We start from the raw sequence: 24,261 nt of genomic DNA on the forward strand, positions 1-24,261 counted from the left end.
TATTATTTCATGTATACAGTTTCCTAAGCAGAATGTTAATGGTCGAAATATAGTGAGCCAACAACTTCGTGGTGAGCTGCAGTGGGCTGGTTCTCCAAAACATTCCCTCTGCTAGATAGGTACACAAAGGAGAATAGACAATTTAGTGATGAAGAGCTTACGCTTGAAACGTCAATCTCCTGCCCCTCAGGTGCTGCCTGACCAGCTGTGCTTTGCCAGCACCACACTCTTCGACTCTGATCACCAGCATCTGTAGTGCTCACTTTCTCCCAGTTTAAATAATCAAGCCACTACTTACAGAAATTCTTCAGTGTTGTTTCCCTGCTGTGAACAGGGGCCACCAGCCCATTGGTCAACAAAGCCAAAGGCCCAATGCTCCAGAGACAGGGTCACATGGAGGTAAGGCACCCACTGCAGCTTTGACGCTGTACCCAATGGGGTTTTGCTTCCTTCCCCATGGGCCATCCTGAACATTAAATTAAAACTCCTTCTAATGTTCTTCGGGGTGCATCAGCAGCTGCATCCAAGCATGGCAAACCCAGAAATGGCCAATTTGGAGGTTGCCCTGTGTAGAACTGAGCAAAAATCCCCACATTCTGAAATACTGGACCAAACTCCTGGATGTTTCAAGCAACTTTAAAAAGTAAAAGAACAAGGCAGCTGGGCTATGCTCTGGGAAAGTACACACAGAGATAGCTGCCCTTCTGAAACTATTGTTCAACCTGAAAATCCAATTTACACCTTGATTCTAAAAGAACAATTAACTAGACTTAACACTCTAGACTGAAACCTAATTTTTAGCCTTCAAGCTACCCCCAATCCAGACATAACGGGGCCTATACAGATACCAAGACATTCAACTTCAATTAATATTCATGCACAGAGATACTGGATATTCCACTGAATCAGAGTACATTCACACCTACTCTTAATTATTAAGAAGCCAACTGACCTCAAGGGGGAATATCAGCTACACAGTAGCAAGCTCAGATTTGGTGCGAAGGTAACAGGCCGCAATTAGTATAATTGCAGGCCCTGATCGGACCTGAGAAAGCTATCCCACAGCAACCACAAGGACAAGGGTCCCAGGATAGTTACCACCCCAAGAGTGAACTGCTCAGCTGTCTCCAGAAGAGGGATCCCAATGGCCATTCCAAAACCTACCACACAGGCTTCTTCCTTACCAGGGGAACCAACAGCGACCGACCACGACCAGCAGACTTGAGCAACAACAGCCTCTGAACGCTACCAACCCGACCACCAGCACAAGGCTTCAGGCACATCCTGAGGTAAAAACTGACCAGAAAGCAGGAAGAACCAAGTACTCACCCAATAAATCCAAAATGCATCCTACCACATCAGCAGACTCAAACCAGAATGAAGGCCTACACCATCCAAAGTCTTCAGCGAGGTACAGGGTATGGCAAGCAGGAACAGCCACCTGTAGTTCAACATTGTGAATTCTCCCCAGTGGTGAGCTTAACTCCCGAGGCCCCAAAGTTAACTAGCAGGGAGGGGGAGGTGGGTGGTTACAGTGCAGCGAACCCCAAGCGTAGGAAGCCTAATAATAGCTTCTGTGATAAAAACCTACTATTTCATTCTAATAGTGTTTAATCTGTATTCAATTTAGTAATGTATCTAATTACTGTCCTCTGTGTAATTGTAGGAGAAAGTGAGGACTGCAGATGCTGGAGATCAGAGCTGAAAATGTGTTGCTGGAAAAGCGCAGCAGGTCAGGCCACATCGGGTGCAGCGGATGCAGTAAATGATGTGTGTGGAGGTGCAGGTGAGTGGACCTGACGAGGGAGACACGGAGAGAGTGGTCTTTTCGGAACGCTGATAGGGGATCCGATGTGGCCTCCTCTATGTTGGGGAGATAGGCCGCCTACTTGCGGAACGTTTCAGAGAACACCTGCTGCGCTTTTCCAGCAACACATTTTCAGCTCTGTGTAATTGTGTCAATTTCACTGTTTTACTGCGTTTGCCTTTTATTTATTGTATTATACTTACCTTTTGTAGTTAAATAAACAGAGATTTCTTTGCACTGTTTTCTGTTTCTTTCTTTTACATTTGCTAAATAAGTCCAGTATCAGAAGTAGGGATTCAAACCACCTAAAACCAGATCGCAAACCAGAAACCCTACACCTGGGAATATTTCAGTATCAGCCTCTCTCTTGACAAGTATGAGTCAGAGACCTTTCTTGGTGCTGTTGTTGGAGTCTAACCAATGTTGAAACAGAAACAGGACAGTGAAAAGGTAGCAACAGCAAAAAGGAAAGCATTGACAGAGGAGCAACAGTGACAGAGGAAGCAGGGATTTGTGTCACAACAATATTGTTAAGTTGGATCATCTTCAAACAGATCTATCAATTCAAGACTGGGCTTCTATAAGGTGCTGTGGACTACTAACAGCAGCAGAATTGTCCTTAAACATAATCTGCAACCTCATGACCCATCATATCCCACACTCAACCACTACCATCAAAACAGAGGGTCAACCCTTGTTTAATGAGGATTGCAGGAGGGCATGCCAGGAACAGCACCAGGCAAATTAAATATGAGGTATTAACTCAGTGAAGTTATAAAACAGGTCTACTTGGGTGGTAAGCAGCATAAAAAGCAAATGATAGCCAGATCTAAGTGATTCTATAACCAATAGATTAGATCTAAGCTCTACAGTCCTGCCACATCTAGTCATGAATGGTGGTGGACAATTAAACAACTTACTGAAGGAGTGAGATCCACAAATATTCCCATTCTCAATTATGGGGCAGCCTAGCACATCAGTGCAAAGACTAAGGTTGAAGTTTTCACAACAATCTTCAGTCAGAAGTGCCAAGTGGATGATCCATCTCAGCCTCCTCCAGTGGTCCTAAGCATCACTGATGCCAATCTTCAGCCTACTCAAATCTTGCCACATAATAGCAAAAAATCATTGTAAGCACTGGATGCAGCAAAGACTATTGGCTCTGACAACATTCCTGCAATCGTACTGAAAACTGCATAGCCAAACTCATCCAAGACAGTTACAACACTGGCACCTACTTGACAATGTGGAAACCTACCCAGGTATGTTCACAAAAAACAAACAACTTGAATAATTACCACCTAATCAGTCTACTCCGGATTGTCAGTAAAGTCATGGAAGGTGTCAACAACAGTGCTACCAAGTAGCACTCCCTTCATAATAACTTGCTCATTTCCACTCAGTTTGATTTCCAGTGGAATCACTTAGCTCCTGAGCTACAATCATAATTCAAACATGGAAAAATTCCAGAGGTGAGGTCAGAGTGACTGGCCTGGATGATTAAAACAGTCTATCTTCAAATGCAGCAAGACCTGGACAATATGAAAGTTTAGGCTGACAAGTAGCAAGTGACACATGCTGCCAGGCAATGGCCATCTCCAAGGAGAAGAAATCTACCCATCATTCCTTGGCATTCATGGGCATTACCATCACTGAATCCTCCAATATCAATATGCTGGGGTTACCATTGACCAGACACTGAACTACAAGTCAGAGGCTAGGAATACTACTGTGAATAACTCATCTCCTGACTCCAGTCTGTCCACCATCTACTAGGCACAAGTCAGGAGTGTGATGGAATATTTCCCACTTGCCTGGATGAGTGCAGCTCCAACAACATTCAAGAAGCCTGATACTACCCAGGACGAAGCAGCCCACTTGATTGGCAACGCATTCACAAGTATTCACTCCCTCTATCACTAACACTCAGTAGCAGCAGTTTGTATTATCTACAAGATGCACTGCAGAAATTCACCGAGACTCCATGGACAGCACCTTCCAAGCTAACACTAGTATGTAGAAGGACAAAGGCAGCAGAAATATGGAAATATCACCATCTGCAAGTTCCCCTCGAAGCCACTCGCCACCTTCACTTGGAAACATTTTGCTTTTATTTCAAAATGTTAGAACTTCTTCGCTAAAGGCATTGTGGATCTGCCGACAGCACATTGACAGCATGGTTCAAGAAGGCAGCTCACTATCATCTCAAAGGCAAGGATGGGCAATAAATGTTGACCCAAATAATATCCTCATCCCTGAAATAAATTCTTAAAAAGTGACAGAGAGAGCAGCAAGAGGTGAAGCTTGAACAGAGAGCTGTAGAAAACAAACTTAGAGGGATAAAGAGAGAAAGGTGAGGGTGAGTCTACAGATTCATTACTGTTTAACAGCAGTTGAAATCTCTTGATTAGTTAAGTTTGAAAAACTACAAACAGTCATTGTTTACTAGAAAATGCATGGACACAAAAGACTAAAAAAGACAGTCCAGGTGTTATGCTTCATTTGTAAACATCTCATGAATCAGGAAGCATGTTTGCCCATTGCTTTTGACCAAATCAAATTTGACAGTTTGATAACTCAACAAACAGATTTTGTGACCTGCCCAGTTAGTACAAAGCACAAAGAGACTGACATGGTAGAAATCATCTGATCTGTCTCGGCATTAAAAGACTTACAGACAATTTTACTTCTGCTATTGTGGTAAATGCAATCATAACTATGGATCTGCTTTGCAGTTCTGGTCATAAGGGTGAACATCATAGATCGTAGAATCATTTCAATGTGGAAACAGGCCCTCCAGCCCAACAAGTCCACACTGACCCTCTGAAGAGTAACCCACTCAGACCCCTTCCCCTACCCCTATCCCTGACTAATGCACCTCACCTACACATCCCTGAATGCTATGGACAATTTATCATGGCCAATTCACTTAACCTGCACATATTTGGATGGTGGGAGGAAACCAGAGCACCCGAAGGGGACTCATGCAGACACAGGGAGAATGTGCAAACTCTATACAGATAGTTGCCCAAGGCTGGAATCAAATCTGGGCCCCTGGTGCTATTTTGTCTAAAGCTGTGGCACAATGATGACATTGATTTGCAAATAAAATTACAAATGTCACTACTAACTTGATAAACTCTGTTGGCAAGGAAGCTGAGAAAAGAGTTGTGTCTTTGCTGCTGCTGCTGCCTTGTTTGGTCAGCTTCCCATGTAGCCAAATAATGTGATTTCCATTGGGAATCCCATTTTGCTGCCTTTTTTGATTAAATGTCATCCTAACCTTCCTTTCAATTTTGTCCAGGAGAAACTTGATTTGAAGCTGACGGTTTCAAATGAAAAGAGCAATAAAGTTTTTATGTGATTGCAAGCAAAAACTCTTTCCTACATAAATCTTCTGCAGGGTTCCTTTAAATTTCCTGTCACCTGGTCTCGGCAAATATGTCTGCTTTGTTCAGCTAAACTCAGAAATGAAGGATTTTAGGAGACAAAATATGATGACCAATAAAATTAAAGTACTTAGATCTGAAATAGAACCAAAAAATGCTCGAGAAACTTAACATTTATGTCAGCATCTTTGCAGACAAAAACTGAGTTAATGTTTCAGGTTCATTATGACTCTTCTTCGAAAGATGAGTCATATTGTTATCAGAACATTAAGCCTATTCCTCTCCCCACAGACACTGCCAGACTTGCTGAGTTTCTTCAGCACTTTGTGTTTATATTTAATAAAACCTCATCTGAATTTATACGCTTGCGCTTGTTAATAGTGTAAGTCTTTTTCGTCCAGCTCTCACATCTAGGACAATTCCAAAAATGCTTTATGCGGCACACTAATCTGGCTCCTCCATGCCCTGTGTCATTGAGGTAAAAACTGCCACAGAAGACCATAGAACTTTTTGTATCATTGAGATCTATTTTATCCATACCCTTCGGATTAATGAGTATGTTATGTTTACAATGTTTTCTCTTCACTTTTATAATCTTCAGCAGCATCTTTGTGCTTAACTGAAGCTATCAATTCAGTTTTCTTTCTCTGACCCTACTCCACTGCCAATTTAAAAAAATAATATTACTAAAGTCATTTTCCACAATCGTCCAATAATCTAGCAGAATGTTGAATGATAAAGCCAAAATAGCAGCACTCTTGAGGCACTGTAGTAATAGAACATAGAAAAATACAGTGCAGTACAGGCCCTTTGGCCCTCGATGTTGCGCTGATCCAAGCCCACCTAACCTACACTAGCCCACTATCCTCCATATGCCTATCCAATGCCCGTTTAAATGCCCATAAAGAGGGAGAGTCCACCACTGCTACAGGCAGGGCATTCCATGAACTCACGACTCGCTGAGTAAAGAATCTACCCCTAACATCTGTCCTATACCTACCACCCCTTAATTTAAAGCTATGCCCCCTCGTAATAGCTGACTCCATACATGGAAAAAGGTTCTCATGGTCAACCCTATCTAAACCCCTAATCATCTTGTACACCTCTATCAAGTCACCCCTAAACCTTCTTTTCTCCAATGAAAACAGCCCCAAGTGCCTCAGCCTTTCCTCATACGATCTTCCTACCATACCAGGCAACATCGTGGTAAACCTCCTCTGCACCCGTTCCAGTGCCTCCACATTCTTCCTATAGTATGGCAACCAAAACTGCACACAATACTCCAGATGTGGCCGCACCAGAGTCTTATACAACTGCAACATGACCTCAGGACTCCAGAACTCAATTCCTCTACCAATAAAAGCCAGTACACCATATGCCTTCTTCACCGCACTATTTGCCTGGGTGGCAACTTTCAGAGATCTGTGTACATGGACACCAAGATCCCTCTGCTCATCCACACTACCAAGTATCCGACCATTAGCCCAGTACCCCATCTTTTTGTTACTCATACCAAAGTGAATCACTTCACACTTACCCACATTGAACTCCATTTGCCACCTTTCTGCCCAGCTCTGCAGCTTATCTATATCACGCTGTAACCTGACACATCCTTCCTCACTGTCAACAACTCCACCGACTTTTGTATCATCCGCAAACTTGCTCACCCAACCTTCTAGCCCCTCCTCCAGGTCATTTATAAAAATGACAAACAGCAATGGTCCCAAAACAGATCCTTGCGGAACACCGCTAGTAACTGCACTCCAAGATGAACCTTTACCATCAACTACTACCCTCTGTCTTCTTCCAGCCAGCCAATTCCTAATCCAAACCTCCAAATGTCCCTACCCCTGAGCTAGGTAGCCTGGGGTTAAGTCCCATTGGGTTTACAGGTCTGTAGCAACATCTCTGACAAAGGATGATTAAGAAAATATCTATAGCTAAAATCATGGAATACAAGTATAAGAAAATTACACAATAATCAATTCATGCCAAGTTGTGAACAACATCTCTTCCATACTTGAAATGATTGTGGATCAGTCCATTCACATTCAGACAGTTGGCAGAAACCTGGCTCACAGGTCATGACACCATTGCCTCACACAGACATTTTCATCTTTAGCTTGACATTTGTCTACTGCCCTGTCCAGTGTCCTAGTTTTTAATGCACTTCCCCATGTCCTGTGATACCTCACATCGTCCCATCTCTTTTGTTTCACACTTAAAATGATCTCCCCAAGATCCATGGTAGTTTTATCAACAAGATCTCCTCCTGGGAGAAAGTGAGGACTGCAGATGCTGGAGATCAGAGCTGAAAAATGTGTTGCTGGAAAAGCGCAGCAGGTCAGGCAGCATCCAAGAAGCAGGAGAATTGACGATTTGGGCATAAGCCCTTCTTCAGGAATGAGGAAGGTGTGCCAAGCAGGCTAAGATAAAAGGTAGGGAGGAGGAACTTGGGGGAGGGATGTTGGGAATGCGATAGGTGGAAGGAGGTTAAGGTGAGGGTGATAGGCCGGAGAGGGGGTGGGGGCGGAGAGGTCGGGAAGAAGATTGCAGGTTAGGAAGGCGGTGCTGAGTCCGAGGGTTGGGACTGAGATAAGGTGGAGGGAGGGGAAATGAGGAAGCTGGAGAAATCTGCATTCATCGCTTGTGGTTGGAGGGTTCCTAGGCTGAAGATGAGGCGCTCTTCCTCCAGGCATCATGTTGCCATGGTCTGGCGATGGAGGAGGCCAAGGACCTGCAAGTCCTTGGTGGATTGGGAGGGGGAGTTAAAGTGTTCAGCCACGAGGCGGTTGGGTTGGTTGGTGCGGGTGTCCTAGAGGTGTTCTCTGAAATGTTCCTCTAGTAGACGGCCTGTTTCCCCAATGTAGAGGAGGCCACATCGGGTGCAGTGGATGCAGTAAATGATGTGTGTGGAGGTGCAGGTGAATTTGTGATGGATATGGAAAGATCCCTTGGGGCCTTGGAGGGAAGTGAGGGGGGAGGTGTGGGCACAAGTTTTGCATTTCTTGCAGTTGCAGGGGAAGGTGCCGGGACTGGAGGTTGGGTTGGTGGGGGTTGTGGAAAGACCACTCCCTCTGCAACTCCCTCGTCAGGACAGTCTACATTTCGAGCATAAGCATAAGCATAAGCCCTTCATCGATTCGCTTGCTCCTCGGATACTGCCTGACCGGCTGTGATTTTACAGCATCACACTCTTCAACTCAACTTTCCTTTCTACTCAAGTTAATGTTTTCCTTCATTAGATTTAAACAATGCAGCCTCATCTTCAATTCCATTCACATCTTTCCTTGGCCACCAGTTTTCTATGTTGCCTGCTTCCTCTTGCTTTATGAGTCTGGTCTCCTGTGCAATTCTGTCCCTTTGCCCCTTATTGGTAACAAAATGCCTTGGTTTTCCTTTCGGAGCACCATCACTAAACCCTTCACATTTCCTCTTTGCATCATGAAAGGATTTTATTAAACCCACTTTTATTCAGGGTTTCTACACATCTCCCAACAGCCATGATGGCCCAGGGTCCATTTACTTTTATTTATTATTTTCTTCTGTGAAATGTCAAAAGGAAGCTATATAAATGTACTTTGTTAATGACATTTCTGAAGGAGGAATAAAATACTGAGATGGAAGACACATTGCGTTAAATTTCCCATTGGTAATATTACACACTCAACAAGAACACTCAATTTAATGATATTCATTGATGTCCATTCAATCCCTTCATACTGGCAGATTTGCTAACTTTCACTACATTTTATCCTACTATGCTTTGAAATTCATGAAAGGAATGAAAAATGCATAACTTTTCAGAATGAATACATAGTAAAAGCAAAATCAATTAATTATCTACCATGAGCTGCTTTAAATATTACAGTGTATTTATTGAATCCAGTTGGTAACTTTGTACATCTTCAAAAAAAATTATCAAAAAATTACTGAACAGAGGAGTTAATGTAGTTGCAGTTCAAAGATAAAAGAAACATACTGCAGTTGCAAGAGATTCCAGTTGTTGGAAATACAAATAATGTAAGTTTCAAAGAATTGTCATATTGGAATTGAAATGCTAGCTTTGTTTCTCTCTCTAACACTTTCAATTTTTATTAAGGTTCAAACATAATTTGTTAAGGTATATGGAGGAAACATATTTTTAAAACTTGCATGTAATTTTTTAAAAATTTACTTTAATGGAACATTACGCCTGTTTTCTTTTAAAAAAAACTTCCAAATTGGCCTTGGAAAATAACTAAGCCCTTGCCACTGTCCATTTAGTTAGAAGATACATTTTTTGAATCTGTTTGTAATAGGGCTTCCATTGTTGCTGCGGGGAAAGAGTGCCTCTTATCCATTCCAATCTCCAGCTTACTACCAGATGGCTACTAACTAGTGCTTTTCAGCAGCTGACACTGAATATGAAGTCAGGAATTTTAATTGTTCATTTTTACAAGGAGTGCTGGACTAAGACAGCCTCTGAATTTATACTCATTACTGTTTCAAGTTAACTAAGGTCAAGTCAAACAAAGTTTGGCTTCAAGAACAAAAGTGGTAATAGGGAGTTCATTATTCCAGGACGTGACCCTGCCTTAAAAAAAATGACATGACTCATTGACACTGTGTATTGGCCTGAGGAAAACTGCAATTTCAATGTATCAAAGAACCACAATGCGGCCACAAACATTTTTCAGCATTTCTCACAATGCCTTATTTATTGAAATTTAAAACAGGTGTTTGGTGCTGAGGTTGCAACCAAAATATTTTCAACTCCATACTAAACCCTGTATTGATAAAGGAAGTTCTAAGAATAAGAGCTTGTATTCTTTCTTCATGCTGAACAAGTGCTCTTTCTTTTGCCTTGTAGAATACACCACGGAGACTATCTGTGACCATTCAATACTAAATGCTAGATAAAATAACTGCAAATTTGTTTTCTTACAAAAGCAACGATGCTTGGGGTCTCATGAGCAATCATAGCCTTGTCTTCTTTTCAGATCCAAAACTAGTCTCTTTTTCTCCCAGAAACAAACTACTTCCAGCCACAATGAGACTGTTCTCTTGTGGTGAAATGAGAGAGAACTCAATGTGCAGGTGTTTCATTAGAAAGGTAAAAGGGAATTTGACCCCTGAGAGAATGTGGTAGGTAACGCGGGGTCTGCTCTTACACAGTTCCAATAGCCAGTCTCTTCAAAATCATATTGGATTACAAATAGCTGTGTATTAATTATTTATACAGATTTGATCTTATTGATTAAAATGACACCACTTCCCTTACTGTAATAATATGTGCTACAATGCTAGCACAAAAACAAAACCGTGCAGCTACTAGAAATATGAAATAAAAATAGAAATTGCTGCAAAAACTCAGAAGGGCTGGCAGCATCAGTGGAGAGCGAAACAGAGTTAATGTTTTGAGTCTTATGTATGTATGTTTCAGAACAAAGAATGAATGGAATGATAAGGAATGGAATCCTTGGTTGCGCAATTTGGCATTTGTGTAGATATCCATCTGCATTTGAATGGAAGAGGATCTTTAAACACTCAGCAGTGAGGTGGTTACACTTCGGTTCAGTAGTAATCAGTATTGGGAGTAAAAGAATCCACAGGACAAAGCATCATGCCTCTGCTATCTAGTGATAATAATATTGAATGATATTTAATGAGGGAAAAGTGCAGTCAATTCTGATATCCACTGGTCAAGTCATCAGCAACATCCCCAGAAAGGGAGAAACTTGGTAACAAGGTGGCAGGAAGAACTTGTTTTCGCTCATGGCTCATTTTCCTACAATAAACAAAAAGGTCCAATGAGTCTACTTGATCTTGACCCAATTTAGTTTGTTCATGTCCTGAAACTGATAAATGAAGTGAGACTGCAAACAGGCAGTAAATGCAAGTAATGTTTCCCACATTGGAAGTGCTGGTACAGGCAATGCGGCTTTAAATCAGTCTGTCTGGAAAACTCCTTGTCACGAGATAAATGCCAAATTTTCTGTGGATGGCCATGCAAACCATTGAAATGCACCTCTGGTGAGGCAGCATTTGAGACCACTGGATCTGGAAGAATTTCAGAGTCTATGTTTCAATGAAAGCAAGCTTTGGGGGTGACATAGGCTGTATGCTTAACCTATGTAACATCATCACCTGCAGCTGAGCCTTTTAAACTCTGGGTTTTATTTCTACCTGCTTGTCAGCTACCTACAAGAAGTGCCCAGAACCTTATCTTTCACAACAATTTTGGTAGCATTCCCTTCCTCGCTAAAGACAGATGCAAAGTACTCATTTAATCAGCTATTCCCTCTATCTCTATTTGTAATTTACCTTTCTACATCTTGCAGCAATTGTAATGAGGTCAGTGAGGTGCACCTCATAGAATATGAGTTCCCTGATTGGGACTGTTAATATGGTCCAATCAGGGGGCCCTGGCTCATAATATAACTAGGAGTGTCAGAGATTTGCTCACTCTGAGAGCTGTCTCTGATGAAGCCAGACCAGTGTCAAGTATTACACGCATATAAGTAAAGGATGAATTGGTGATGCGATACCAGCCTCTATGGAGTTATTTCACCAGTCCTCCGTCACTATTCTTTTCTATTATATGGCCATAGAAACCTTTAACATTAACTAGCAGCAAAATAAATTCTTGCAATTGAATCATATGATCTGAGCTGGAATGCTATTCAGTTTTATTTTATTGTAGCCCACTGGTAAATATTACACTTTTCCAACATATATTAAGGGACACTAATAACCTGATGTGTTGCATAGTTTACACATACAGTACCAAAGTTCATTTATTTTATATATTTTCATTGAAACCATAGTGAAATGAAACTTCCAGGAAGTACACCAGTGAATAATAGTGGTCTGCAAAATACACTATTAAGCTAGTCTGTAAACATAAGATTCATTAGCATTGTATTGAAATAACCTGAAAACATTCATGGTTACTGTAGTGATTGTAACGAGGTCAGTCAGGTGGACCTCATAGAGTATGAGTTCCCAGACTAGGGCTGTAAATCTGGTCCAATCAGGGTGCCCTGCCTGACAAGATAACAACAGGAGTGTCAGAGATTCTGTTCACTCTGGGAGCTGGCTCTCAGGGAACTGGATCAGTATTAAGGACTCTCAACATGTAAATGAAGTGTGACTTGCTGATTCAAGACTGCCTCTGAGTATGACGTAGGCCATTCAACCCCTCGAAAATCTTGTGTCATTCAATCAGAAAATGACTGACTTGTGCCTTAATTTTATTTGCACACTTTGGAGTACCTTATATTGTGGTCATTGGAAAAATATCTTCCTGCCTTTTCAATTTACTTCAGCTATCCATCCTGTTTGTTATTACTAGCTAGTGGCATTCAATGGGCTCTGCAGCATTCACTCATTCTTGACATTAATTATAGGGTTGCATCTCTGGATTTCTTCACCTTGTAGCATAGCCTCATTCACCGGGATCATACAGTAGAAAAGTGCTGATTCTGTATCCACAATTTTCCATCAATTAAAATTAATAGGCAGAAAACATTTCAACACAGGAAACTGATAGTCAGAAAAAGATCAGCCAGTCCAAGATCAAACCTGTTCAGCATTCAGGATGGATGGATATTTCTCTTATCCAACCAGCAAATATCTAATCTTCTGGGAGCAGGCTGTTCTCTCCCATTGTGCTCTTGGCAAGTGAGGATTTGTATCATCATTAAAGATACATAAGATTGATATTTAGATGCATAAATGTATAGTGGGAGATTGGCTGGGTTTGCAAGTTGCTGTTGATGTTGTAATTGTACCACCACTTCCTCTGGCAGTTCATTCCATACATGCACCACTCTCTGCGTAAAAAGTTCTTAAGCCTTTTTCCTCTCACCCAAAACCTATGCCCGCCAGTTTTGGACTCCCCACCCCAGGGAAAAGACCTTGTCTATTTACCCTATCCATGCCCCTCATGCTTGTATAAACCTCTATAAGGTCACCCCTCAGCCTCCAACGTTCCAGAGAAAACAGCCCCAGCCTATATAGCCTCTCCCTATAGCTCCAACCCTGACAAATTCCTTGTAAATCTTTTCTGAACACTTTCAAGTTTTACAACATCCTTTCAATAGGAGGGAGACCAAAATTGCACGCAATATTCCTAAAGTATGAACATCTTTTCCCTAGATGACTTCCTGCGTGTATCCTTCAGTTTATTGGACCACAGCAGACTGCCTATTTGCTTTTGTTACGAGACAATATGGAAGATCACATAGTTTGATGCAGTGCATTTGGGGTGTAAAAATCTCTGCTGGGGTCCTGAGACCTCTAGTCCATCGGTGCATGACAAGACACTGGCATTATGCTGCTTTCAGCTGAACATAGCTTCTACAATTTATACTTTTTTCTCCCATAATGAACTGAAGGGAAGAGATTATTATACTGAAATATCTCCCTCAGTCAGAAATGATCTTATCAGAATTCCCTCAAGAGCTGCCAGAAAGAACACAACTCTGTCTTTCAAGCAATCAGAAAAGTTTATGTACTGTGATCTACAAACCCCATGACATCATGTGTTTTTCTTCTCTATTGTGAGACCTTGTCATAATTGAAACATGTGATATATCAATTGAGGATGCAGTATTACCTTCAGGAAACATTTTATCCTTGGGCAAACAAACCTGCATTTCTAATCAAAATGTAGGATTATTGTTATTCTGTAATACAGTGATTATCAATTATTTTGCCACAATCTAAAAATTACATTATGACATCCTTAGATTGAAGCACAAATTTGGTATTGACCTGAAATCCCTTAGTATTAATATTTTAATAATATTACAGCATGCAGTATAATCAGAGATGTTCTACTTGCCCTTTATGTCAGCGTTTTTCTGCTACTTGTTTTCTTAATAAAGGAAAAATGTATTTTTTCCCAAGCATATGGGAGGCATTTTAAAACCCATAAGTAGAAGGATTAGGAGCAGGTGGGAAGATAAAAATTTAAAACAAACTCAAAACTGACCCCACTCTGCTACCTATACTTCGAATAGAGAAACATCAATAGTTGAGGGGCATGGGCAGCCAACCTGCTCCCGGGAGGCTTGGCAATTTCTGATATCATTTCAGAAAATTGTGTGCTTCTATTTTAAAATATTTTTCACTAATAATGGCTGATACTGCCTGGTCTTGGAAAACTGACATATGGAAAGAGATGAAAAACGCTAGAAAGATGAAATGATTACCTTTTAATATTTTGCTTGTTTGCCATGTAGAGTATTTCCTCCAGATCCATCAAGCCTAACTGCATGTCATAGAGTCATAGAGATGTACAGCATAGAAACAGACCATTCGGTCTAACACATCCATACCGACCAGATATCATAACCTACTCTAGTCCCATTTGCCAGCACTTGGACCATATCCCTCTAAACACTTGCTAGTTCTATACCCATCCAGGTGCCTTTTAAATGTCACAATTGTACCAGCCTTCAGCACTTCCACTGGCAGCTCATTCCATACACGCACCACCTTTTGCATGAAATGGTTGCCCATTAGGTCCTTTTAAATTTTTCCCCTCTGACCCTAAATTTATGTCCTCTAGTTCTGGACTCCCCCACCCCAGGGAAAAGACCTTGACTGTTTACCCTATCCATGCCCCTCATGATTTTATAAACCTCTATAAGGTCACCCCTCAGTCTCTGACACTCCATGGAAAACAGCCCCAGCCTGTTCAGACTCTCCCTATAGCTCAAACCCTCCAACCCTGGCAACATCCTTGTAAATCATTTTGAACCCTTTCAAGTTTTACAACATTCTTTTGATGGGAGGGAGACCACAATTGCACACAATATTCCAAAAGTGGTCTAACCAATGTCCTGTACAGCTGCAACATATGACCTCCCAATGCCTATACTCTGACTAATAATGGAAAGCATACCAAACACCTTCTTCACTATCCTATCCACCTGCGACTCCATTTTCAAGAAACTATGAACCTGCACTCCAAGGCCTCTTTGTTCAGCAACACTTCTCAGGACCTTAACATTGATTGTATAAATCCTGCCTTGATTTGCCTTTCCAAAATGCAGCACCACACGTTTATCTAAATTAAACTCCAATTGCCACTTCACAGCCCATTGGCCCATCTGATCCAGATCCCCTTGAACTCTGATGTAACCTTTTTGCTTTCCACTACACCTTCAATTTTGGTGTCATCTGTAAACTTACCTCCTGTGTTCACATCAAAATCATTTATAAAAATGATGAAAAGCAGTGGACCCAATACCAATCTTGTGACACACCACTGGTCACAGGCCTCCAGTCTGAAAGACAACCCTCCACTATGATCCTTTGTTTTCTACCTTCGAGTCAGTTCTGTACCCAAATGGCTAGTTCTCCCTGTATTCCATGTGATCTAACCTTTCTAACTAGTCTACCATGAGGAATCTTTTTGAACGTCTTACTGAGGTCCATATAGATCATGTCAAGTGCTCTGCCCTCATCAATCCTCTTTGTTACTTCTTCAAAACACTAAATTAAGTTAGGGAGAGATCATTTCCCACACACAAAACCATGTTAACTGTCCTTAATAAGTCCTTGTCTTTCCAAATACACGTAAATTCTGTCCCTCAGGATTCCCTCCAACAATTTGCCCAATGTCAGACTCACCAATCTACACTTCCCTGGCTTTTCCCTACCACCTTTCTTGAGTAGTGGCACCACGGTAGCCAACCTCCAGTCTTCTGCCACATCACTCTTGACTGTGACTGGACTTCTGCCATATTCAATTCACTCCCACTGTCATGGTATCTAACTACATGTCATATGATCCCTACCGTGATGATGTTTGACCCCTGTGACATCCAACTCTCAGGTTTCTGATCTTCAACCTTGGAGTATTTAACCTTTCTATTGTCCAGCCCCCGATACCCAATTCTGAGTCCAATGATCTTTCATTGTCCTGTGGTATCTGATTCCCAACTATAATGATTAGCCATTGCATTATTTTTGACATTCTGACATGGGATCTTCATTCATTGGAGTGTAGATACTCAACTACACTATACTACCTCATGATCTGTTCCTGTTTGGTAAAATCATAGCTGATCTACAACTTAACACTGTATAACAACTTAAAAACCGGAGGGACTGTGGATGTTGTATTTCAGAAACAAAAACAGAAATTGCTGGAAAAGTTCAGCAGGTCTGGCAGCATCTGTGAAGAGAAATTAGAGTTATAGTTTCAGATCTGGTGACGCATCCTCAGAGCTCACTTTACAGATACTGCCAGACCTGCTGAGCTTTTCCAGCAATTTCTGCTTTTGGCACTGTATAACTACTTTAGTCCAATATTCCCTCATCGCTGTGGTTATCACAAAACTATAATTTTCACTTTTAAAATTAACAATGAATCCTCAAAAGCCATTTGTAGAAGAGAGTTCTAAAATTTCTGCCATCACATGGAAGTGTTTTTGAATACCACTGATGGAAAATCTGGGATGATTATTTAGACTTTGTCCTGTTTTTATGGACTCCCGGCCAGGAAAAAACAGTTTCTACATACTTACTTTTATTCCTGCTTTTAATTGCTTGAAATCTTAAATTAGGTCCGCCTCCATATGAATTCCAAGGAATACAACCCTCTTTTGGGTAATCTCACCTTGTAACTACACCCTTAATATCAGGAATCATTCCAAAAGATCTAAACTGCAAACGGTCCATGGTCAGTACACTCCTCTTAAAAGATATAGTGTTCAGAACTATTCATGGTCTGAGCAATCCAAGGTTTTACATGTTGGTAGGTTAAACTCCGTCCCCATATATTCTATATATAAGTCTTGCATTACATCAGTTGATTTGACTACTTTTTGTATCTGTTCCTGCCATCCTAAATGGCTTAGGTAATTGGGCCCACAAGTCTGTTTGGACTGGTAAGCTTTCTATAAATTCTTCCGTCCTGTTCTATTTACCTCCAAAATGGATGGTCTCACACTTGCCTACATTGAAATTCATTTGCTGAATGATCTATAATTTCCTGATTTGCTTGTTTTGGCTTTCTTAAATATGGAATGGCATGCACAATTTTCCTAAAATATAATTCTCAATTGAAAGAGTTTTGGTTGATTATCGTAAAGGCATCTGCAATGTTCTCACCTATTTCTTTCCAAATCCTGAGATAGGAATCATCTGGCCCCTGGGGAATTGTCCTAGTTTACTAACATCATTATCTTCCTTACTTTATTTACATTATAAACTTTCCCCCCAATTCAATATTAGTGTCCTTGAGAGATCTGACATACTATGGTCTTGCTTTACCCTATGTCCTGATGTAAAATAATTATTCAAATCTGCCTACTATTTCCTACTATTGACAATATCACTGTTATCAGTTTTCAAAAGACCCACATTAGATGGTCATCACTGTCCTAATATAGTTTTTTTTAATTTTGTAAGTTTCCGTTTTGTCAGCTTCAGTCATTCGTTGTATCTCTCCCAGCTGCTAGGGCCTATGAAAGTTCTTACACTTCTTTTATTTCAGTTTTATGTATTTCCTTACCCTTTCAAAGTTCATGGCTGCTTTTTATTGATAATACCCTTGTAATATTTTAACACTGCTCCCTACCAGACCCCATAGCTCCTATGTCCAGCCTCTATCAGGTAAGAAACATTTTGAAAAGATGCAAACATATCCTGCAATTAATTTCTGCAGGATGTACAGGGCACCCTTATTTATGTTTTTCTGTTTGAAATGCCCTCATCCATGATCTTCACTGTAAATACAGGCCACTTCATTCCTTAAAAAGTTAAACCTAACATTTCATAGCATTGATACGAGGGAGTATTTTTGTTTGATTCATCAATCGCTTTAGAAATATTCAATTTTGTTCATAATCAACATTTTTTTAATCTGCAGTTTGTTAATATTCAGACCTCAAAACATTTCTACAAAATGACAATCAACAATTACTTGCAAGACTTTAGTGTATTCATTAATACACAAATATTTTACAGTTGTTTTATCTAACCAATAAAAAAGCCTCCAATTATGATTCAAAATGGGCCAGAAACAAATAATGCAGAGTTCTCTGTCCAATTAGAAACTTGCAGCTACTAAGATTACTAAACAAGGCATTTTGCTTGAATAAAGTCACATCATATTTACTCATTTTCCAAACTATAACCTGCAAACAATATAAATATTAGCTATTTACAACATATACACATTAATTTCACCATACCAAAATGGTTAGTTTTAAGCAATATGCCTCAAAGCATATACAAATTATTTTGAAATTTGGAATTAACTCAGGGCCTATGATAAAGGTTGAACACGGGTTTCTAAGCAGAAAGGCGCTGTCGTCCCAGGGAAGGGGACGGGCTGTCCTAGAGGTGGCCGGAAGGTGTGCCAGGATAGCCCACTGGCCGGATGGCGCATTGGGGTGGGTGAGAGCCCAATGGTATGTAGGGGCAGACCGAGAGCCAGAAGGTGGGTAGCCGTCCTCAGCGCTGTCAACCCGGGCAGGTACCGGGACGGGCTGCCCCAGAGGTGGTCAAAAGGTGCTGAGGGTGGTTAGTGAAGCTGGAAGGTGGGTAGGCCATCCTGACCGCTGTCACTCCGGGCAGGTACTGGGGCAGACTGTCCTACAGGTGGTCGAAAGGTGTGTCAGGGCAGACCGAGAACTGGAAGGGGCATGGGGTGGGCCAAAGGTGGGAAGGGGCGGGCTGCCTTAGAGTGGTCGGAAGGTGGGAGGGGCGGGGACTTGCTGGGTCTGTATTGTCTGCACTTTTGTATGTAACAGTATTGTCTAATGTACAAATGTCATTGTCACTGTCTTGTCATATGTGGAACTGGGATTTGAGGTTTGTCCTCATCTCCCTGTAAAATGGTTGAACGGTAGGGTTTGGGGCCTAGCTTTGCTGTTCCTCTCCCTTGTAAAATTGCTGTCTCTTGTGTACAGCTGTAAATGTTTTTTTGTACACTGTTTTGTAATTTGCTTAATAAAATAGAAAATCTAAGCGGAAGGGGTGCAATTATGCTATAAAAGATGTTGAAACATACCATGTATGTATATTATAAACAATAGGGTAAAGGTTAACATCAGAACAAGAGAAATGTCTTCTTAGTTTCCACAAGATTTCATCATTAATATTTTAGAAAAATGGAAAAGCAAAACCTGAAATAAATTTTGCCTTTGGTATTTCTTCCCTAACGAAGCTCTAGAGTAGAGTTAACTGCTTTCTGCCTGAGGCATTGTGTGGTTTAACAGCTCGTGGTCTCCCAAAGGAAACTATGAGAAGTTTAAAAGTAAAACAATCTATATGTTAGGAACTGAGGTTATGCTGTGTCTCAGCCACAGATTGTCTCGTCCTCAAGTTTCATAGTCACAATCTTTGAATAAGATATATCACTCAATCAATATGTAAGAAAGCTTTAATTGCAAATGTAAAAAAACATATTCAGTGTGATCAAGGGTTGGATTTAATGGGTTGCCATAGTCCTTGTGCGCACTGAGCCAAAATGTTGCTGGGGGATCCTACCCAAAATCCGATCAGCTGCTTGCAGGCCACATAATGCAGACAACAGTGTTTTAATGTTTTTAGAGCGAGTCTTGGAGAGCTGCAGTCCATTTAATGCCTGTCAACTCTGTAATCCCAGCTGTACCAGCCAGTAGCAGGAGACATTGTTCTAACCCCATTGTCAAAGAGCATAGCTAAATCTGGGCTCGTGAGGTCTAGTGAGGAAGGTGAATGAGGTGGCAAGCTGGGTTCAAGAGGGCAGGGGGAAGGATTAAGACAATTGCTTCTGATGGACCCAGAAAGTTAGCAAAGGAGCTTGCCAATTACCAAGCGGTGCAGCTGAAGCAGTAATACTTCTCATATGGTATCAGTTTCCTCCTGCTGTGGATAAAATACCAATGGCAGAGAAATGAGACCCTATCAGTCACAGGTTGGGCTGGGCAGGCAACAGGAAGGCCACCCACTAGACTTTACATGTCTTCTTAAACACCTCACTACAGCGAGGAAGAGGCCATAGAACTGACAATAGAGGACCACATCTCTAAAGTGAGTCTTATGAGGGTGCCTCCACATTTGTAGTAACCAATGCATACGCAGAACTATATTGAAAGAAACACGTGGGAAAAGGGTTTGTGGCTGAGTTAAGAATCCAGTTCAGAATCTAGAAGCAAGACCAAGGAGCAGCCGAATATTGACCACCAGTTCCGAGGTTGGTAACTCAGAGCCCTTAAATGATGTACTGCTCCAGCATTCCCTTCCACCCTTCATTCACATGATAACAACCAGCTCGGTGAGTTCATATTCTAAATTAGTCTTGGAGTCACAGTATGGGAAGCACATTATGGACACGGGCTCCACAGTTGATGGAGGATCAGACATTTGAGCTCCCTTACAATTGGAGAATAAAACAGAGCTGGGACCCATGCAGTTGAATCAACCCACTATAAGAAATCTGATGGTGGTTTACAGATAGGTTAGACAACATCAGGAAAAGATACCAGATGCTATGGATAGACTTAAGTGAAGGCTAGGTGAGTCTATCCATGTTGCTCGTACAATCCTGGTTAAAACATCTGTGCATTCGGCTTCCTCCTAAGATTGGCTGGTAACTGCCATGGAAGGCTTGATATGGCAGAGTTGTCAGTTGCTTATGGATATAACTCAGACCTACACTCCACTAAAGTAAGCATGGTGTAATGGTATACTGAAGCTATCATCCCCCTAATGGCTCCTTTGCCTCAAGTAGTCAGGGTGCTGTATTGCACACAGTCAGCAAGGAGCAGGGCCACCATCGTACGCTGGAGATTTATCCAAGTGCATTCCAAAGTACTTGTGTTACTCAATCTGCCTTTGGTGGCAGCAGGTTAAGTTGAAGAGGGGCTCTCTCCTTGTCTGCTTCCTGCCTGGTCTCCCTGCCTTCCTCCCTGTCCCAAACAGTCTGCCTTCCTTCCTGCTCTACACTCCCTCAGACAGCCTTCCTGCCCCATGCCCGTTAAGCTGCCTCCATCTGATTTCAATCACCACATGATTGAACGATGCTCTTTCAGGACAGTAAAACCCAGTGGCCATTCTGTTCAAAACCACCAAGACTAACGCACCTGCTACACAGGTCTAAAATGCAGTCAAAAATCTAAAGGTGTGCATTGTTCACTCTTGAATAACAATTGAAAAGTGGTACTTAATTCTGGTGAGACTGCTTTTTAATTAGCATGCATGACATGCATTGATGAACACATTTAGTGAACTTAATAGATTGGTTTCATTCTTCCATTACGAAGCTGATTTTTGGCCTCCCATTTCATTACATTGCTGCTGACAACTTGCTTCCTGTCCCAGTAGCAGCACAAGATTTCATAAAAACAAAGAACTGTGGAGGTGGGGTATCATAAACACAATAAGAAATTGCTGGAAAAACCATCAGATCTGGCAGCAACGGAAGAAAGAAAGCAGAGTTACTGTTTCAGGTCCAGTAACCCTTCTTCAAAACAAGATTTCGTCCTTTTTATAAGTCTTGAGTTACTTCAGGCTCCAAAGTATTTTTGCCAGTGTCTGACAAAACATATACTTTGCTTAATTCATTGTAATTAATCTTTGCGTAACAGGGGAACAAATCAGAAGATCATCCTCAATAGATACAGGCACCTGACCTTAGAGTAGCATTGCTGAGTACATATGGGACCCAACAATCAGAGCCACCAGTTCAAGGTGAAAACCCAATGGAAATTCAAGAATACAGCAAAAAGAAGTTATGCATAAATTAAGACTAGAAGTCATTAAAGAGTGTAGCTAAATACAAATAATCATAGGGATAAGGTGAGAACAACTGAATGTTTGAAACTTGAGATAAAAATGCAAAATAAGAGCTGCAAACCCACAGCAGTTCCCTCAGTGTATGTAAAAGGCAGATACATGAAAGATTTTGTGGAACAATTCAATTGAATGCACCTCAAGCACTAAGTTAATGAAGATTACTAGCTAGAAATCAAGCCTCCAGATTGCTTTATCAACCTGTCCCCCACCTCCCAAACTATGCCAACAGACTGAAACCAAACATATATCAGTCTATCTTTGGACGGCTGATCCCAATTGATTTGATCAGTGTTTCTACTCACACTACCAAACATAAAGCATACTTCTGCCTATCACCCTGTTGTAGCTGTCATAGGGTCAACTTAAAATTAAGTGATGCCAAACAAAATACACATCTTTCCAAAGAAGACGTTACAAAGTAGTCACCAACTGTTGAATAGCTTGTAAGTTAACTAGCAATTGAAAATAAAATACTTCCAAAAGTATCAGCACACCACTCTTTTTACACTTCATGACATTGTGGGTTTACTTGCACCAAATGGACTGCTGTCGTTCAAGAGATACCTCACCATCATCTTCTCAAGGGCAATTAGGGGGTGCTCAACAATTGCTGGCCCACCCAGCAATGCCAACATCTCATGAATCTAAATAAAACTATCCTCTCAAATGACTGCAAAGCTACGTTATTGCTTTTATGATATATTTTTCTTTAAGGAGGGAGATAATCTCAAAAGTACCATTATGTGTTCTTAAAGATATAATAATCAAAGCAAACAAAGCATACTGTGAAGTTAATGATTATCCCAAACATTGCATAAGTATACTGCCCCATGTGGCAGAGAGTGCTCAGTAAGCAGAAGCTAGGCTTTTTTAATAATCCGCAATTTATTAATTTGAACAGACCGGAGATTGTAAATGTAAAACTAATCATCATTGCTTATTGGAGTACTTTGACATTTTTGGCTTGAAGTCTCATTAATTTTATGGCATACAAAAAATGTAAGGGAAATGTTAGCTGATCAATACTCTGCCTCTCTCAAGTAGCACTACAGTTCAAATCCCAGGGGGCTTTCAGACCAGAAATTAACTGTGTAAAATATCAAATGCAAATGCTGAATAGTGTCACACAGATGAGAATACAACCTGAAAAGTCTCATTTAATGCAGACAAAAAAATGCTGGCCCAGCAAATTACCTGCAATCCCATAAAAAAAGGTTAGAAGTTGATCCTTTAAAATGATGTATCGACTTTTGCATGTGAACTTCTGCTTAAAAAGTTTACAGCGCTTCTATTTACCAGATATTTAAGGTGATGGATAGTTGAAGAGGCAGCATATCTGCTGATTGGCCTCTTTTGCAGCTTCACTATTTTTATTAAATGTCACTACAGCCTCAAGGTAGGCAGATGTTACTGTGCCTCAGCATTTCTCTTACATTCTTAACATCTGGAGTTCAGTTTTGGCACTGTGGGTTTCTCTGAATGTAGCAACTGTCACCTTGCCTACCATTGTGCACCAGCTTGCCTTTCAGTGAAACAGATAGAGTGAGGGGAAAGGGTGACTTTTGATCATTCAGTCACACAAAGCACTCTGGGTAAGATTTCTCATTTCTTCCTGCCTCTCTGTTGCCTGTCTATCCAGATGGCAGTGCAATTGCCTGCAGCATCCAAACATAAATCTTTTCTCAGGGATTGGTGAAAAGAATATTGCAGGTTGTTACTGATTGTCAATTTGTCTTGTACATTATTGCATATCTTTGGTATGAATTCAGCGTTGCATGTTAGCTTTGATCAGTTTATCAGTCCCAGTTACATGAGGAATGGAAATGCATTGGTTATGCCATCCAGTTCAGTAAACTGACTTCAGCCTCCATTGTAAACTAAAATCATTCTGAGATGGTAATTTTAAACACAATATGACCATGATTTGCATTAATTCCAAGTCTCTTGCTAGCTTTTAACATGTATTTCAGCCCATAATGTGAGTGAGTAGTTATAAACTGTGGCAATTGGCTTTACATAAGAAAGGGTAAGTCAGAAAAGCTTTTCCACTTTCAAGATCCTCTTCTCAACTCCTGTCAGTTGAATTAGGTTAAAATCAAACACCCTCACATCAATTGCTTACCTTCCTGCATTTCTACATTACTACATTTGGGTGTTGCTGAATCTTGCAATATTGCTTCATTTAATGTGTTTGATTAATACTTGACAGCCTTTTATAAGAATAATGAAGATTAAAAGATTGTAACCAGCTGAAAATTAAGATCAATCTGTCAAAACATT

At 40.9% G+C, this 24,261-nt stretch overlaps 1 protein-coding gene across 5 annotated transcripts in view; it reads right to left on the minus strand.

Moving 5' to 3' along the window:
* Positions 1-24,261, minus strand: part of mctp1a (multiple C2 domains, transmembrane 1a) — a 631,196-nt gene that overhangs the window by 162,496 nt on the left and 444,439 nt on the right. Inside the window, exon 17 of one of the 5 annotated variants that reach the window (XM_072583131.1) lies at positions 10,916-10,966. The exons of the other annotated variants lie outside the window; for them this stretch is intronic. Within the exon in view, the coding sequence (XP_072439232.1) occupies positions 10,952-10,966 (15 nt within the window). The 3' untranslated portion in view covers positions 10,916-10,951. Of the gene's footprint in view, positions 1-10,915; positions 10,967-24,261 lie in introns of those variants that run through there. 5 annotated transcript variants of the gene reach the window in all.

This window comes from Chiloscyllium punctatum, chromosome 2, assembly GCF_047496795.1.
Source record: "Chiloscyllium punctatum isolate Juve2018m chromosome 2, sChiPun1.3, whole genome shotgun sequence".
In the NCBI taxonomy this organism is placed as follows: Eukaryota; Metazoa; Chordata; class Chondrichthyes; order Orectolobiformes; family Hemiscylliidae; genus Chiloscyllium; species Chiloscyllium punctatum.